Source organism: Callospermophilus lateralis, chromosome 8, assembly GCF_048772815.1.
Source record: "Callospermophilus lateralis isolate mCalLat2 chromosome 8, mCalLat2.hap1, whole genome shotgun sequence".
Lineage (NCBI taxonomy): Eukaryota > Metazoa > Chordata > Mammalia > Rodentia > Sciuridae > Callospermophilus > Callospermophilus lateralis.
The window spans coordinates 59170480-59189764 of NC_135312.1; the positions used below are offsets into that span (position 1 = coordinate 59170480).

Genomic DNA, 19285 nt, shown 5'->3' on the forward strand with positions numbered 1-19285 from the left:
GCAATACTGGTAACTCAGATGATTTAATGGTTGTCTATCATTCAGGATAGGCCAAATTTATGCCCTCACATCACACTGAGACTGTTGTTTCTTACTCATACTACATGTCCAAAAGTCAGCAGGGAGTTCTGTTCAGTCACTGAAGGATCTAGAATGAGAAGTTCAATCTCAACATATGTTCTCATGATCAATAAGACACAAGAAAATGCATTACAACAAATTACACACTGCGTCTCCAAGTTCCACCCAAATGACACATCCCTTTGATTGGATTTTCTATGGCAAAGCAAGTCACACAACTTCAAAATCTATTCTAAACAAGTATGTATGTAATTTTCACCAGAAAAAAAAGTACCATGAATTTGTCATCATTTTGTCTAAATTCCTTTGGCTCCCTAATTTATAAGAGAAGAACCAAACTAAAAATAGAAACTTACACTGCACAAATAATCAAAAACCAAGACAAAAGTATGCAGTTGCAAAATGGCCATTTATTGCCTACAGGGGAAGGAAAGGGAGGGAGAGAAGGGGAAGTACACAGGTGCAAGGAAACAAGCATATATTTAGCCCTATACATCATGTGTGAGCAGTACCCAATCTCCAAAATGGAAAAAAGTATTTTGTCATCTGACATAGTAGTTAAGATTCTTAAGCACCTCCCTTCTGAGCTGCCACAAGATTTAAAAGGCAGGACTGCTTTGTTTAGTCAATGTTCACATTAATGAAAAAATACTACCACCAAACTGTGTTCTTTTGCACGCACATTTTGTACAGCATCTATTGTGAAAAAACATCTCAGCTGAGCAGTTAGGTCAGGATTCAGACCTCATCAACTGTTTAATAAATAGAAAAATAAAGCAGCTGGTGATTTGTCAGAGAGAATGTGTTCAATAAGAGTAGAACCACTTTCTCCAGGGATGACAGAGTGTAAAATGTTTAGAACACCACAGAACCAGTCTATTAAACATTAAACACTAGCAAGCTACAATTACATGGCACTTCATTAAATCCTCAAAAAAAAAAAAAAAAAAAAAAACCCTTAGGATTTTAAACTGATTATTGGAACACAATAACAAGTTGATTTAGTGCTTGGCTTTTTCTTAGGACAAAGCAAATACATAAGCTGAAACAATTTGTTTTAGAATATTATTAATAGAAACTAACAAGTATTCAGGGGAAAAAAATTACCCAAACACCTTGCTCAGTTTTAAAATCATGTGCTTTGCTTTCCGATCATTAGAGTCAGTTACAAAAACACTATAAGCCACAGAATGACTCAAATGTATGCAAAACAATGAATTATTTAGTTCCAGGTTATGAAAATAAATGAACCCCTCCCTACTCCAATGGTAAATAAAGTAGAAGAATATATAATCCCATGGACAATTAGTTGGCACTTACTATATAGCTGAAATAAATCACAATAGAAGATATAAATTAAGAAAAATACATGATATAAATTAATTCATGGTGGAATGGACCAAACACCCTGGCCCTTCCAAAGAGAAAAGGTACACATTCGCTTTAAAAAAAATAACAAAGAAAAAAACCCCATCCACCTCTATACTACCCTACTTCAGAGACAACAAAGTTGAAAAATTCATCTTCCTTGAAACATTCCAAGTACTCCTACTTAACTCTAGACCTCAGCTTCTCCTAGGTAAAAGCAGTGTTTGCTTTTGGACAACTGTACAAATGCCCATGGTGCACTTCTCAGTGCTGCTGGTGTTTAAGAAATTTGCCACTCACAACACTGATTCCAGATCCAGTGTGCAGTAACACAGCCATCCAAACCCCTCCCCTCAAAAGCTGGCAGAGCACCGCTCAGGAATTTCACAGGTAAGGGAATACATCTTTTAGTAAGTTGAGCACAGAGAAAGGACAGTACAGTTTCTAAATAAATAGAAACCCAGATACTGCATCACTTACTGCATCAAAATTGACACAAGTAGCAGGAGATACTATGTCTGTTCAGTACGAAGCAAAGCCATGGTTGGACACATCAACACGGAGCCAATTTTGTAAGTTCAGATAACTATAGGCAAATTAAATATGATTATATAAATATGATGGCTTAAAGAAAATGTATTGGTACTTTGAAATTAACAAAACTGAAATAAGCAAGGACCATTTCTGAGAGGGCTACCATGATTCTTATGCTTTCAAGTTAAAACTGACAAACAGTGAAATTATCTAAATTCAAGGAGACTGCTATAACCAAAATAGTGATAAGCGGCAAATTATGCCTTCTGAAAGATTCTGAAAGCTAAATGTACCATGCCAAAAGAGTCATATCACTTGGCATTTATTTGCATACCCTGTCATATTGTGATTTATTTCTGATGACACTTCTAATTTCAGTTTAATGTTATTGTTTGTACAATGTGCCATTAAAAAATTAATATTTAATAGACATGTCCTTAATTCATATGTTTTAACACTAAAAGTTATTTAACTTAGAAATGCTGTATTACTTCCATGTCATGTTTATTGAATGAAAACCTCAACATACTTGTTTTCCTTTGGTTCCAAGAATAATCCAAGTCTAACCAAACTTATGCCAAAAGAAATTACTTACTAAGTTAATAAAGCTTGCTTTTCCTTCTTTCTACAGGCCTTTTGATTTAAGATAAATTTTCATAAAGAAGCGATTTGGTAAAAATAAGAAACATGCATGCTTCTTAATACCTTCCTCAAAACTGCCAACCGTCTTTCAAGAGGTTCTTGTTCAGAACATCCTGCAGTACAGATATAAGGGCTTTTCTACCCTTAGCTGTTGGTGACAATTCTGAAAGATGCTCTGGGCATCCTATTGAACAGATTATAAACTTTGGTAAATGCACCAGGTTAAAGATGCACTAGTTAACTATATCTGAAATTCAATTTGATGATCATGATACTATTATAAAATTAAAATCCCAAAGTAATCATAAGCATAAAAGTTCCCATCTGTCTACAAATTCAAAACTTTAGTTGAAGTTCCTGGCTTAGAAAAATAATTCTAACTTCTTTAGTTAATTTGCTACCTATGATTCAGAGTTCTATAAACATGATACAATTCAAAAGGAAAGGGGGGGGGGGTAAACAAATCTTCAACACATTAGAAAGGTGTTTTCTTTTTTTAAAGGTGAGGGGAGGTGTGAGAAAATCTTACAAATGTGAGAATTCACATTTATGTCAAACATGAGTTATTTGAAAATGTGCCATAAAGCTTCTGCTAGCCATAAAATCATTCTGTAACAAAAACTGATCATGATTTCTGTGACTGAAGCTACTATCAGTCAACATATTTTGCAAAGCTATTAAAATATCTCAAATTCAGAATATAAAAGCTAAGAATCAAATAAGTATTGGGACACAGGCAGTTTTTAACAATAGAAAATCTAGCCTTGTATTAGGAATGACAAATTATATGCCTCCAGTTCCTTCAAAGAACATATACCTCCATGTGCTTTCTGTACTCGTTGCTATTTGATATTGAAAGAAAAGATCGCATCAGTGATTTTTAGAAATTCTTGGAAATGCAGACTTAAATTTTCAACCATTTAACAATATATACTTAGGAGACAGAATTTTTAAATAGATGTTTGCCCATGTTCTGGTTTTAATGTGTCACACCCTCAATTCTAATGTAATCTGCTATAGAATCAAGTGATATGAGTCTTAGATTTCTTTCAACCTTCTCCCTTGCTTCTGTGATTTAATATATAACTCTAAGACACAAAAATAGGAGCAAATAAGGAACAGAGTTTTTTATATTTCTGCAAACTACAACACTAAAACACAGTGGCTTTTTTAATACATTCACACAGGATGCTTATTAGTAAAATTAAATATCTGCCTATGAATATCAGAAAAGTAATTTGAAAAGAAAGAGCTTGGAACAAGGCAAATGGGAGGGGGAAAAAGCTGGTCTCAGAACCCATTGTGCCATACCTGACTTTAACATGTGATATTCAAACGAACGTTCACACGCCTCACATCAAAGAAATAAAACAAAAATATTCAGCTATGTTGTACAAAATTTTTTTTACATAAAACATCATAAATCTTGAACAGATTTACTATATCTGAATTCTAAAAAGTTGCCTATAGAATGGTGCTGGGATTCTGTTCTCTGCTTGCTTTTAGGCAGTGCTGTTGCTTAAAAGTTGACACCAGGCACAATATTTTAAAACAAAGTCAACAAGCAAGGAGCAGTAAGTGGATTTGAGCCTTTTCCAGATGTCAGTCCTGAGGATGCTGCAATATTCCCCATCAAAATATGTAAAGCTATGAGGCGGATATTGATGCCTGAGAGAGTGGGTGACTTGACATGCACTTGTATGACTGTTATAATGGCAAACAGTGCAGTTTTCCCTTCCTCAAACACTGTTTTAATAAATTTAAAGAACACTCCAGTTCCCAGATAAATATCAGGAATCATATTCAACAATTTAAAAGAAACATATCACAATTGAAAAATGACCAAAATTCCTCTTATCTTCAGATAAAATATGCAGCAGCTCAATGGTATAAAGCTTAACTTATTCTGAAAACTAGAAAGTATATGAGCATATATATTTTGTTTCATTGAACATAAACTACTGTATGTCATTCACCTCTTCCTTTTGGCTTCTCACTGCCAAAGTTCCAAATGGCATGCGTTTTAACAAGACAATGCTGAGGATAGCAGCATTTCTGATCACCTGAATTGGCAGCTCAAAACAGATACCACTCCTTTTACAAAGGGAACAAAGGGTGAAGGGTGTGTGAAATTTGGGCAATGGGCTTAAGAAAACCGTGCACATGAAATTTGGGTCACCATGCCCCAGGTGTGTGTGCCACCCAAAACAAAACACAATTACCTACTTCAACAGAGCTACTACCAACATTTACTCAAACCACATTAAAAATACACAGGATAATGAATGGTTTGAAAGAGTGCATTTGGAAGCAGAGAGAACCCAATTACACACCTTCCTGCAACAGAGTGCCTCAATCATACACAAAATAAACTTAAGCTGTTTACAATGTTTCCCAATTTTTTATTTTTCCCTCTACATTTAACTATTAAAAAAGGGGTTTTTTTATTAATAAATGGGCTCCTCTGTGGTTCATATACAATCATAAGTGAACTTTAAATTCCATTTTATACAAACATCTCAAAAAATATTGGGAGTGAAGTATGGTAGGAAATATTGCTCACATTGCTAATTAACATGCGTATAATGAAAGGAGGAAAATATTTTGTTAGTGCATATACCTCCAGAGCAGAAAATCCACCCAAAAAAAAAAGATCTAAAATAAAACATACAGTAGCCGATTACAAAAAAAGGTAATGTCCACAAAATTAAGTTTTTCATGCTATTCTACTTTCCAGTACTATGCTTCAGGTAATCAATTTGCATGGCTAGATGTTGGATGCTTGAGGTATATAAGAAGGGATACCTGTACATTGAGGAAAATCTGTCATCTTAAGAGTTGTTTCTTTTTGTTTATTCTGGTACTTTAACATTTTTAAAAGAATATTTTATTTACATCAAACTTCACTGAACTACAATGACATTCCAATTATAGCAGATGACAAACAACGCCTCTATCACTAGGCACTTTTAAAAGGGAGTTTAGGCTTTACAGAACCCTTCTGATGCAATCCCATATATGATATTACATCATCCCACCACCCTTGTCCCACTAAAATTACCCTTCGGGGGATATATTATCTTATATAGCCTGATTAATTTACTATGGAAGAAATTAGTATAAAATGACCAAAGGAAATGCATCATTTAATAATAAAACAGCCTAAGATGCCAGGTTTGAAAGAGGAGACAAATTGTATATATTTAAAACTAATTAAATAATTTAAATTTGACTTGTACTTTATATATTAGTGAGACACAAATATAGGCTATTTTCTTTTAAAATTTCATTCACATAATGGAAAATTTCTCATTTATTAAAAATATCACATTTTGAGACTAGAAACAGTAAAGTGCATGAAAAGTCTTAAAATATAAATTTCAGAAAACTCTTATAGCAGCAAAAAAGCAGAATAAAGAAAAACTTAAAAACACAGACACAACCTTTTCCTGTTACTGTGCCATAATTAACATCAAGTAGCCAACCAATTTTTCCCCCCAGAAAACGAGATATTACGTTCACTGCCTCTTGAGTCACAGATTTTCAACTGGCTCCTCCTGGGTATTTAAAAAAAAAAAAAAAAGGATTCCAACATATCTGAAGGCATCAACAGTTGGGAATAAACCAGTAGCTTTTTAATTCAACCCTGACAGACAATGGAAACAAAGATTAAAAGCATATGATGGCCATTTGGCAGCTAGAGTCAGGAAAAAAAATGATCCAAGGTTTTCAACTACTGCCCCAAATCTGTTCTTTCTCCCCCTCAAATCCTTTCTATTAGTAACCTCAATCAAAACCAACAACCATTTAACCTACATTGGGAAACACATGAAATATCTGTATGGCTTTCCCTTTCTGAAACTTTGATCAGGGTCTTTTTTCTCAGCAGTTTGTTTTGTAAATATTTGATTATAAAGGCAAAATGATGTTATCTCTTTTTCCAGTATAACCAGATAGAAAACAAGGATAAGTAGGTAATGAAAAATACTGGACACTAATTTTGTGGGCATCCTAAACACACCAAATTCTATTTTCAAGATATATGGCAGTATAAATTACCTGCTGTTGCCCTATAAATAAACTAGAGAGACAGGCTTAGAATACTTTTAAACAGGTTATAACTAATATTAGGGACAAAAATAACAGAATGATTTCTCAAAACAAACCAAAACAAAACAACCAGTGTTTAGCCAACAAACTGTCATGTGCTGTTAAATGCTTGATTCTGAAAGCATATTGTGCAATCATCTTTTAATTTCTCAATTTTCTTATTACAGCTAGAGGTTATATCATAGTTTATGTACAGATCAAGCAAATTTAAGTGCTTTGTTAATGTGCAAATGACTTGGGGAGCCAAAAATTGGTCTGACATAAAGGAAAACAGAAATTCAAAAAAGTTTTCCCTGGAAGGCATGCCATCATTCAATTTAAAATCTTATATTTATAGTTTAAAAAAATTGCCTTTTACAAAATCAACTGGCTCATTTGAAACCATTCAAAAGAATGTATTTGTTTTTTCAAAACAAATACATTGTTGCTTGGCCTCAAATAGGTGATTAATCAATTATGAATGCTGACTCCTAATATAATATGAAGAAAATCCAATTTAAAAACACGTTAAATTAAAATTTTGGAAAGACAATAATACTTTGGTTCCAGCCCTAGTGCCAAATGATATCAATATGCACAAAAATGTACAAAGTCTTATAGCAAACACATAATGAAAGGAACCTGAAGAAGCAGCTTAAGGATGGCCATACTTCACTCCTACATACTTTGATTTACAACTATACAGGTCCATAGCAACAGATCCCCGTCTTTGCGGGGCAGTACTCCACTACCTCCGATTAGGCAAGTGAACACCATTGACAAGAGGCAGGAGTGGAGGGTGGAGTTCAAGTTGTGTTAACAGTGAGAAGTGGTCTGAAGGGATGTGAGGGTGTGGACACCCAGTGATGTTGTTCTCAACCAGCCATTGAGGATCTAAAGGCCCCAGGACACCAAGCACGTTCATATGAGTCTTGGAATAGAAAATGTAGTCAATCACGCCCTAGAAAGAGATTGGGGGTTGAGAGTAGGGGGGAGAAAAAAGAAAAATATTTAGATAATAGAAAAACTCCATGTAAAGAAAACTTCATAATTTATAAAAGCAAAACAAATAATCTTTACTTCTGAGATCTATTTTACTGCAGGATCAAATAAGGTTCAAATCTTCAATGGGTATTACATGAAACAGAGCATCCTAGTGAATCATAAAAACTCCCATGTGTGAATAAGTGATAAACTAAGGAGCTACAATACACACCAAATTATGTCTAGGTATTTTTAGAATTGTCCTGCTTGGTTTTTTAGTGAAATCTAATACTTATCAGTATAAATGTGGAAACTGTACTGTTATAGTAAGTGGAAAAATAAGAACATGTATAACAACATATAGCTAGCACACAGTTAACTATTCTAATTTCCACAAACCCTGATACACAATCATTTCTAGATTTCCTTATTATATAAGGATATCTAAATAAAAAATATTTGGCAGGGACCCAAATATATTAGTTGTATCTCTCAGAGCTAGATGATTTGTCTGATCAGTAAATCTCAAAGAGTAGTGTGCTTGATTGTCCCAGGCTGTGAATGCAAGATAACAAATTCACATTTTTCCTATATGGTTCCTGTCTAAACCAAGAGAACATAAACCCAAATAGAAAAAAAATATATTTCTACAGTTGAAAGTACCTATTTACAAATACTATACATAATAATGGTATCTACTAAGAGATTCTAGAAACCATGACTTTAATTTGCCAATTTTCATATAACCAAGACCAAAATAATTCTTTTGAGAGAAAAGACCTTATCTAACCTTACTTTACCATAAATTAAGGAACCTAGGAGGACTTCTGTCATTAATGCTTCAAGTCCAAATCGTCTAGAAATTATATGATGACAAGGTATTATTCCCTCATTTTGCTTAATGTCTGGTTTTATAGATATATTTCAGAAAAAGAGTTAACAAGGGTCAGGGTGGCTATACTTCCCCTTTGAGACCACCCTTTGCTTCAAACAAGAAAATAAAATACTAAAATAAACTTTTTCTCCTCTAAGTTGCTCTTGTCAGGTATTCTGGTCACAATGATAAAAAAGCTGACTAAAAATGCTTTCAGATTGGGGGTATGAGGGACCAGTGAGGAACAGCAATAGGTTTGAATTAAACTGTTTATTAAACTTATTTGGTCTGTAAATAATGCTAAGAAAGAAGTAATTCTCCTAACAGCTATATTTCAATTAACTCCAAACCATTTCTAGATAAAGGGACTGGATTCTAAATACTTATTCAGTAACAAGAAAGTAAACAAATGCTCAGCCAAGTAAACAAAATTAAATAACATCTTAGTGAGGCAATGGCAGGACACTATTGTAGGATATGTATTTAAAGTTGATCACAGAAGACTTTATATTTGGTGTTAATCTTTTTTATTGACTTTCTTCAATATTGGGATAGAATGACATAAAATCCTTCATATAAATCTGCAATGTTTATTGTTCATTCTTTCTAGTCAGAAATGCCCTTATTTCATTCTCTAAGCATCCTTCCTTCTATCCCATTCTACACTCTCATCCCATCTATCTATTCAGCCAGTCTACTTATCTACCCATATATATGCCTCTTTTCCACTCATTTCTAACTCTGTTCTTCTATTTCATTACTCTCCAAGCCAAGCATTTCTGGTACTTTAATTGTACTCATTTAGCCAGTCTGAATGTTGATGTGATTATTAACATCCATAATAGATTCTGAAGAAATTTTAGCAAAGAATTTTAGACCAATTCAGATGATTGAGGAAGACAACTTAGATTAATAGCCAAATTTTGTTTCTCTGATTTTTGCTTTTGAACAAGAAAAAAGTAACTTTTAAAAAAACAAGGAAGAAATAATATCTGTTTTCTTTTATTTATATTCATACCAAAACATTAACAGTTGTAGAATTATTGAACACTTCTTTTGGAGAAATTTTATTACAGGATTTCTGGGTTATACTAGCAGATTTATCATTATAGTTAGAAGGATAGGATTTAACCTATAGTAAACTATCATTAAATATACAGGTATTTCTTTAAGCTTACACTGGTGTGCCTGAAGCCAGCTAGTACTGACTTTATTAGTACACCTTCACAACACTGCATTCAAAGGTAGCATTCTGGGAGCTTGGAATATGCTTTAGCAGAAGCATTTAAACCACAGAAATCAGCAAACTCTACAGATCAGGGCTTCTTTTTCCAAGAAATATTTACGAGCACATCATTGCATATGAGTGATTAAAACAAAATGAACTATCACTGGATAGAATTATCTAATAGCAAAAATATCAAATTAGACTCAACTTCTAAGCAGCTTTCCCCCCAACTTCCTGATTACAAAAGCTGATAAATAATTTGTTTTCAGGAGCAAACACTAAAAATGAAAAAAAGGCTACTGGAGTTGTGAAAAAGCCCACAAATTTCCTTTGGTATTGTATTAATCCTCTCATGGCTGCTTATACCAAACCACTTTCTAAAATCTTTATTTTTTCAGGATAGTATATTAGTATTCTGAAATGCCAGAAAATAAAATAGGAACAAAATAGGAGCTAAAGGGAGACAAAGTGATTAGAAAATAGGCAATAAAAAAGGGATTAACTATAGAAAGCCACCATGATCAATCTCTAAAGAACAGCTGGCCCTGTACAATAGTCCTTTAATTTCTTTTTTCTTATTTTGCAAAAACTGTCTTTTTCCTTTTTAAAGATGGAGTGTTCCAATGTATGGGAATATATTGGTATGACTAAATGGATGTAAGATGTTATGTGTAACCTATAACCCCTTCTTTAAAAGAAACCCAGAAATTTTAAAGATAAATATAAATGGAAAGTACTAAGAAATTTTGTTATTGAACATCATATAAATCCATTCAAAATAAGTTTAGGGGCTGGGATTGTGGCTCAGCAGTAGAGCACTCGCCTAGCACATGCAAGGCCCCAGGTTTGATCCTCAGCATCACATAAAAATAAATAAATAAAGATATTGTGTCCAATTGAAACTAAAAAATAAATATTAAAAAAAATAAGTTTATAGTCCAGTATGTTAAACATGTCTGGAACATTGTAAACATTTCAGAAGTGTTTGTTATCATCAGTATTATTTGAAATTTGAAAAAATAAAGATTAAAAAACAAATTGTTAAGACAATAACTACCACAAACCTATCAAAATTCCTCATATTTAGATGTACACTTAGACTTGACATTTTGAGAATCTAAAAAAGTGAAGATTATAAAATCAATTTTAAGTACATAAATTATACTTTTCTTGTCACAAGTTTATATTTGAAATACTTTCAACACCAGCACATAGGCGGCTACTCACTTTGAAATCAAAGGTGTAATTGGTATAAGGCATCAAGTTATTTTCATAGGCGCTCTTAAGTTGGAAGCCATGTGTAATTCTCCCTTCTGAGCTTCCATTTTTTCCATTGCAGCTGAAGTTCATAAGACACTCATTGTACCTTAGTTCCTTGAAATCTTTATGGTTGTCAGCTACTCCTCCATTGCTTAAATATTCCACAACACCTAGCAGAGTAAAGAAAGGAACAGTACCACTTAGCATTTAGTCCTTACACAAGTCTTTAACAGTTAAGACCTATAGCCAGGTAGCTATACCAGGTTCAGAGTCGTTTTAATGGTTTTGAGTCATATGAAACCATCTTCTTTATTATTAAAAATTTTTTAAGGATATTTGCTTATTTCAGAACAAAGTATCCAGATTACCTAGAACAGTGTTTCTTAATAGTTCATTCAGCTTTATATGATTTCAAGGATCTAAGCAACATTTACCAGAATGATCTTGACCTTAAGTGTTTTGGGAATATTATTCTAAACCTATCTATCTCTTGAATATTTTCCTATTCCACACAATCAACAACTTTGGAAACATAAAATATAGCATATGTAATAAAAAATAATTTAACAAAAACATTTTACATCTTCAACATTTCAATGTCTAGTGTCAGCTAGACAACATCATTATTTTGAGCTAGCATGAGTTTTCTCGGCCTGACACTACAAAGATTATTTATATGCCACAGACATATTATTTGACCAAATTATTAGGTGTATCTAAAAAGATGAAGAGAATTCAGAAAGTACAGTTTCCAGTACATTAGGAAACATGAAAAAATTATCACAACTCTTATGATGATAATTAGTAGACACTAATATTAGAGTCCTCTCTTCCTATTTGTGATCAGGATGATAGCAAGATACAATGAAGAAGTAATTAATGTAATATCAGTATCAAAAAATTACCATTTACCTACTATTTATTATATGCCTATCTTAAGTGCTTTACAAACTTAAACCTCACAAACAACAACTCTATATGGTATATGTAAAATGATTATTATCTTATTTAAATCTGAGAAACTTGATCACAGACCACACTGTTGGTTAGTGGCAGAAGTAGGATTCCAACCTGAAAGTCTCCATAGTCAGCTCACTATGCTTGGCTGACAAATGACAGTAACTGGCTTAATGAAATCAAATTAAATAGGAGAAAAACTTGTATATCAGAGCAATTCAACTCAGAGGATTAAAAAAAGGAGAGTGTGGTTAAGGTGCCAATTGGCCTATTGGTCATAAAACGTGTAAATAAAGATTTCAGCATTTATTTTCTAAAAGAGAAAGATATTTAGTGCCTTTTTTTAAACATTCCAATTATAGGCATTTGGGTTGTTTTAGGTTTATTGTTGGCTGCTTTTTAATAGCCTAATAATAATGATAATATACAAAATTTAGAATATGCTTTGGTAATAATAAAAAAGTAATACCTTAATGTTTTATGTTTGACATTTAGCATCTAAAATAGAAAACTGAAGCCTGGAACCATGGTGCGTGCCTGTAATCTCGGTAACTCAAGAGCTGAGGTAGGAGGAGCACAAGTTTAAGGTCAACCTCGCAACTTGGCAAGTTTGCGCCTCAAAATAAAAAAATAAAAAGGGGGCTGGGGCTGTAGCTCAGTGGTAAGGCACTTGCCTAATATATGTGAGGCACTGGATTCGATCCTCAGTACCACATAAAAATAAATAAAAAGATATTGGGTGTTCATCTACAACTAAAAATTAAAAACAGTCTAGGGATGTAGCTCAATGCTAAAGTGCCCATGAGTTCAATTCCCAGTACCAAAATAAAAACAGAAAACTGAGTTTTGCAGAGATCCAAAACGACAGAAGTCAAGACATAAATAGTTAATGGAGGTCAAGAAATAATATGAAATTCTAGGTGTTTTGATCATTCTTCTATACCTAGTATCAGTTATTCACTGAAAATCTTCCAACTATTAACCAATGAATATTTTCTGGTTGCCCATTTAGATCACCATTCTCTGTTATACTCCTTAGGAAGCTATCTTTATTGCATTAACTATAAAACCCTTCTCCCACTCTAGCTTTTAGTTGGATTTAGTCAATGGGCAAGCACTGGCAAGAGATCAGAGAGAGAGAAGCAAAGTCCCTTCTTACTGGTTTTTGCAGCATCATTCAGTTCAAAGTCATTGTTCCTATTATGTGGTTCTCTTCTATTATCTACTTTTTTTTTTTTACAAGTTCTGCTGACAGCTCCCAGACCAAAAGCCCCTGTGATTGAGTACTGCAACATTCATTCTTTTTTTTTCCCTTAAACCTCACCACACCTTTGGAAATAGTTTCTTTATTAAACTTTCCTCAATTACTTACTGCCCTATCCCTGCAATTCTCACTGAATTCTTCTTAATTTAAAAGAGAAATTTCAACTCCAAAAATTACAAGTTACAAGGAGTTACAAGGCTTTCATCTCAGAGTAAAAGCAAAACTGAAAACAAGAAGGAAATGATGTTATAAATACCTGAATCTGGCAATGAGTTAAGATCTGCACATAGCACCAGCGGGATGGAATTAGGATCTGCAGTTGGGCTGCCAGGCCTACTTGAGGCTTTCTCCAAAATGTTTTTAACCTCTGAGACAAACATCATGGTCTGGATAAGTTTCACATCAGAATACTCTGGGTCCCAATGCATGTGGGCATTTGCCACTATAAGCAGCTGTTTGTCTGCAGCATGAATAGGCTTCATACCTAAATTTAAATATTATAAAAAAAAGATAAAGTTATGCTTTATGTCTCAGGACAAGTGGTATCTTAAAGTTTTCACAAAAAGATTCATAGCAAGGCTGGGGTTGTAGCTCAGTCGTAGAGTGCTTGCCTAACATGTGTGAGGCACTGGGTTCGATTCCCGGCACCACATAAAAATAAAGTAAAGGTCTGTCAACAACTAGTATATTTTTTAAAAAAAAATTTTTTTAAATCCATAGCAATTTCTTTATTCTTTTCCAGGAATTTATACCTTCCCTTTTATTTCAATCTGGTTCTCAGAAGTCAAGAGCTAAGATTCTGGTAATCCTAATATGGAAATTCCTCTTCCAGATCGAGTTGACAAAGTAGCCCATAAGCTAAACATGGCCCCTCATATGTTTCTATGTAGCCCATGCGAGCTAAGGATGCTTATATGTTTTTAAAAGGAAGGAAAGAAGGGTGAGAGTTGGAGAATCTGTGATTAAGACTTAGGTAGCCTATAGAGCCTACAATATTTACTATCTATTCCTTTACAGTAAAACTTTGCTGATCCTAGGATTTATCTAAATACCCAAGTTAGGAATTATATCATGATATAATCAACATTTGATTACAATGCCTTGCATTTGCTGAGTTCTTAGTATAAATAAGCACTTTAAACTATCTGTTGATTAAATACAACAATAACAGTGAGGCAGGATTTCAGTTATTAAGTTACCTAGACTTTAATTGATCTTGCATTTCCTGATCAGTAATAAAAGACCACATGAAATTAAGCTCTACAAAATAAGTCAATTTTCTACCTAAACAAATTTACTAACATACACCAGGATAAATGAGAATTGTGTTTCAGACCAGGCTTTATTACTAATTATTTTGTGTGGTCTTGGACCGGTTAGTTACCATTTTGGTATTCAGGTTCATTTGGAAAGTGAGAATTCAACTAAGGTTCTTTTTCCCCCATATAAATCCTATTTTTTAATTCTGTCAAAATAAACACTAACATAGTTACTTTCCAAATGGTAGACAGGTTAATATATTAAAAATTGTAAAAGTTGCCAAGCGTGGTGGCACACATCTGTAATCCCAGCGATTGGGAGGCTGAGGCAGGAGGATCAAGAGTTCAAAACCAGCCTCAGCAAAAGCAAAGCGCTAAGCAACTCAGTGAGATCTTATCTCTACTGTTCACTACATAAAATATTAAAAATGTGCCCTTTGCTTTGGCAAAGGAGCTGTAAGCACTTTCTATATTATTAAATTCTTTTTCTAGGAATACAAAAGATACATATTTCAGGTACTTCAGTGAAAGTACCCACTGTATAGTCTGGAATTATTCTTCTCCAAGTTAAAAGAGGAGTAAAACTCCAAAATAAACTTGATTACTATCATATCAGAACAAAAGTACCAAAGGAGAAAAGTGATGGGAATGACATAAAAATAGATAAAATTTATAAAAATATATAACAATGAAGAGGCTCAAAAGAAAGAAAAGTCAAATCTCACAGTTTATCCTTCTCAATGAAGGGTACACTGAAGGATGATGGGAAAAGGAGGTTACAACACATACTCAGGGTCTGAATATTTCAAATCAAACTCAAACGTGAAAAAATCTTTTCTTCTGCAAAAAGTATAGGGAAAAAGAAAAGTACTGAGGTAGCCTCACTTCCTTCTTGTTCTTCCTTAAAACAAAGGAGTAAATAATATAACACTTGGAGGCAGGCAATAGAAAAGGCTAAAAAGAGGTCTAGATAACACAAAGTACATAATGAATTTTCTGATTCTGAAACCATCTATAAATAAGCTTAAAAGCTGAAGAACAGTTCTGCATAGATAAAAATCTGCTCTTACCCTAACAATGACTTGAGATAACAAAAAAAACAAAAGAAAGAAAGAAAGAAAGAAAGAAAGAAAGAAAGGAAGGAAGAAAGAAAGAAAGAATGAATATGTGCCAAGTATTTAACCTTAAAGAACAAAGGGCTCACAAACAAGAAACTAAAAATATGGCTCAAAAGAGGGCCAAATCATTATAATTTCTAAATTCAGGCTAACCAAAACATTCTCTATTTCAAGGAACCTTTTGGAATTAATGGTATATTAAGGACCTTACACAAATTACCTTATAGGTTAAAAAATAATAGTAATAGTAATAATAATAGTAACAACAACAACAACAGAGACCACAGAATCTCTCAAAAAAAATCCCAAGAAACAATGTTTCATAAATAAGTGGTGTTTTCCTGCCCATCTTCCTCAGCTTTCCTCAAAAGACAAGCAAATAACTTTGCAGTAAGTAACAATAAGATCTCTTCACCTGCTTTAAGAAGAGTTGGAAAGGTATTTATTAATAAGAATATTTTAAATCGCACTCACCTGCTCCAAATAGTTCTTTGTGGACCTCTAATACCACAGCAACACCAATGTTATCTTTTGTCATCACTCTGTTCAGCATAGCTTCGGATCCATCTGAATTAGCCATTGCCACTTGGTTAAATTCCACTGTATGCTTCTGCACCAATGTGAATCTAAAAGGCACAATGCAAATTTGTGATTTAGTTATTTAGACCATCCCACAAAAAGAAACTAAGTAAAGTTACCATTCGTCATCTCTGTCATTTACTAGTTTCAAGTCATCCTGTGATACAATTCTGACCAATGAGACATAAGAAGTCTGATTTCTATAGAAATTTTCTTAGAGGCCCCACCTAGCAAAGATGGCATATATTCCTTCACCCTTTTACATCTCTGCATTTTCCAGCTGGTGCCATGAACAATCAGCTGAACCAGTTCTGGTCTGCCTATTTCTAGACTATTTCTTATATGAAAAAATTATTCTTCCCTCATTTGCTTAACTTACTATTTAGATTTTCTCGTATTAAAAGGTACACATAATCTTAACTGTGTCAGTTAAGAATAAAATCTACCTATCTATTTGCAGTTTTATTTCCATCACATCAAGAGATTAGCCAAGAAATTCAAGGATACAACCTTTATCTCAGTTAACAATAACAGATTTTTCAATCCTGCTTTTACTAAAAAGTTGTAATTGGGTTTAAGTGTTCAGAGAAACAGATTCATTCATAATATGAAAAAATGGCTCTCCCTACAATCATAGCTTCTACACTTAGAGTATTTTCTTTCCTTAGTTATTAAGTATGATGGAGTTGTAGGATTTGACAGAATTAGTCTTGTACTTATATTTAATAGCAGTAAACTTGGTCAAGCCATTTAACCTTGTTTAGCCCTTTTTTTTTTTTGATGTGAAATACTTATAATGTCTCAAACTACTAAACATGCTACTTTTTCACTAGGTGCTAAGACATCTTTGCTCTCCTAACTAAGCTTACTCCCTAACTTCTTCTTCTTAGCTTGAAAACAGAGCCACACATATACCCCTTCAAAAATAGGGACTAAAACTTACTATGCCACAGGATGCTGTATTAGAGGAAACAATATTCCCCCTTCCTGCTCCAATACTGAGCTTCAAATGTGCTTAGAAGTGTAAAGGATACAGTCATGTGCCTTTTCTAACCCTGAGTTGAACTGAATTGTTAAAGGGAATACATTTTTCACCCTTCTAAAGAAGTGATCTATAAGCTCAAATATGAAGAATGAAGAGTTATCAAGGTGAAGAATGGAATTAAGAGCATTCTGAATAGAAGGAAGGAGTAAAAGGTTCTCAGATAGCATACAGCTTTGTAATTTAATGGGTTAGAAAAGAATAAAAGGGTAAGAAATGATGTTGAAGATGAGAAGAACAGAAACAACTAAAAACTCCAAGCAAAGACATTTTCAGATCGCAATGCTGCTTTGTGGAGAATAGATTATAGGAACCAAAATGGAAATTAGGAATTAGGAAACCAGCTACAAAAGTTTTGAGTTTATTTGGATGAAATATGATGCCTCAGACCAAGGCAAGAGAAATGAAGAACAGCGAGCAGATTCAAAAAACATTCGAGCAGAGTATGGAGGGGCACACCTGTAATCCCAGTGGCTCAGGAGGCTGAGGCAGGAGGATCACGAATTCAAATATAGCCTCAGCAACTTGGTAAGCCCCTGAGCAACTCAGCAAGACAATGTCTCTAGATAAAATCTAAAAAAGGCCTGGCACTGTGGTTCAGTGGCAAAGTGTCCCTGGATTCAATCCAAAGTTTAAAAAAAAAAAAAAAAAAAACAACCACAAAAACAACCCTTTGATAGACAGAATTAACCATTCTCCAAATCAGAGTGATTTACTTTTAAACAATTTATAGTGTGATTCCAAACAGACTAAAGCAATATTATGTTAGAGTAAATCAATCACTGAACACAATCAACCTGTTTTGAGGACTAGAAAAACTTGAAATTAAAGGTTATAGATGATAATCACAGTCTTATATGTCTCAGTATCCAACTGCTTTCTCCATTTTGTTTTGGTTACAAAGTAGTAATAAAAAACCTAATTGACATACACAGATACACAGAGTAAATAACTTGTCTTTCACATAGAAAAGCCAAGCCAAGAGGAAGGCAGAAACATGATCAACTTTTAAGACTGCATTACTGCTTGTACCAAAGCAACTCAATTAAGCAGCACATCAGGAACATGGCAGTGATTTCCAAAGTGTTAATATATAGTACCTGAAATATCTGAGTGAACATTTTAAAATTCAAGTGCAATTATTTAAATTTTGAAATATTTTCTAAATAGTCACAGAACTTGTAAGGCTTATTTTAAGAACCTAGAGTTTGACAAGATTGTCTTAAAATCCTGCTTAATAGTAATATTTTTATTATTAAAATAATTTTGCTTCTATTAAAGTCAGGTCAGTCTTTCAGGGGAAGAAAGAGGGTATCAGAAGTCTTGTTTTTAGAAAGGTCGTCATTAAAGTTTATTTCCCTGTATTTTCCTTTTTCTCCTTTAAACCTAGATTTAGATCTTCTCTTTAAAGAACTATAGAATATTTCATGTGACAGCACTTTAAATATATGACAAACATGTCAATGCTCACCTACCCTCAAATTCTTTCCAAAAAAGATTGGTTCTTTACATAATAAATGGTGTTTTTATTTAAACAAAAGTTTAAAGGCACATGCTATAATTTGGATGCAGTTTAAACCCCAAGGTTTCACATGTTGAAGGCTTATCTCCAGTGTAGTGACAGTGAGCTGTTGGAACCTTTAATAGATAGAACCTAGTAGGAGGTCAAAGGGACACAGCTCTCAAAAAGAGATTTAAGGTAGTTGTTCTGAAACCTTGGTTAGTTCTCTTGAAGAGCAATCCTAGCCACTCCCATCTCTAGATTTCAATCTCACCAGGTGATTTCTTCTTTCAGGCACTTTTGCCTTGAGGCTATCCTGCCAGAAGTCAGAACCAAGCTGATGGCAGTGCTATGCCCTTAAGCCTCCAAAACTGCAAGCTAAATAAGTATCTTGTGAGTACCCAGTCTTAGGAAGTAACAGAAAACAGACAAATACAGTGCAGTACCTAGAACAATGCACAAATGAGTCTTCTTCATTTTTTATTGTATTTTTATTAAAAACTAA

General features: G+C 33.6%; 1 protein-coding gene across 5 annotated transcripts in view; it reads right to left on the minus strand.

Annotated features, from left to right (window-relative positions):
• Window positions 1–492: 492 nt before the first annotated feature.
• The window catches only part of Cnot6l (CCR4-NOT transcription complex subunit 6 like), a 98539-nt gene continuing 79746 nt past the window's right edge, over window positions 493–19285 (minus strand). For all 5 annotated transcript variants that reach the window (XM_076863935.2, XM_076863933.2, XM_076863932.2 and 2 more), the window contains 4 exons: window positions 16133–16284; window positions 13538–13765; window positions 11028–11230; window positions 493–7675 (listed from right to left, as the gene is read on the minus strand). In XM_076863935.2, the coding sequence (XP_076720050.1) occupies window positions 7463–7675; window positions 11028–11230; window positions 13538–13765; window positions 16133–16284 (796 nt within the window). In that variant the 3' untranslated portion in view covers window positions 493–7462. The remainder of the gene's footprint in view (window positions 7676–11027; window positions 11231–13537; window positions 13766–16132; window positions 16285–19285) is intronic.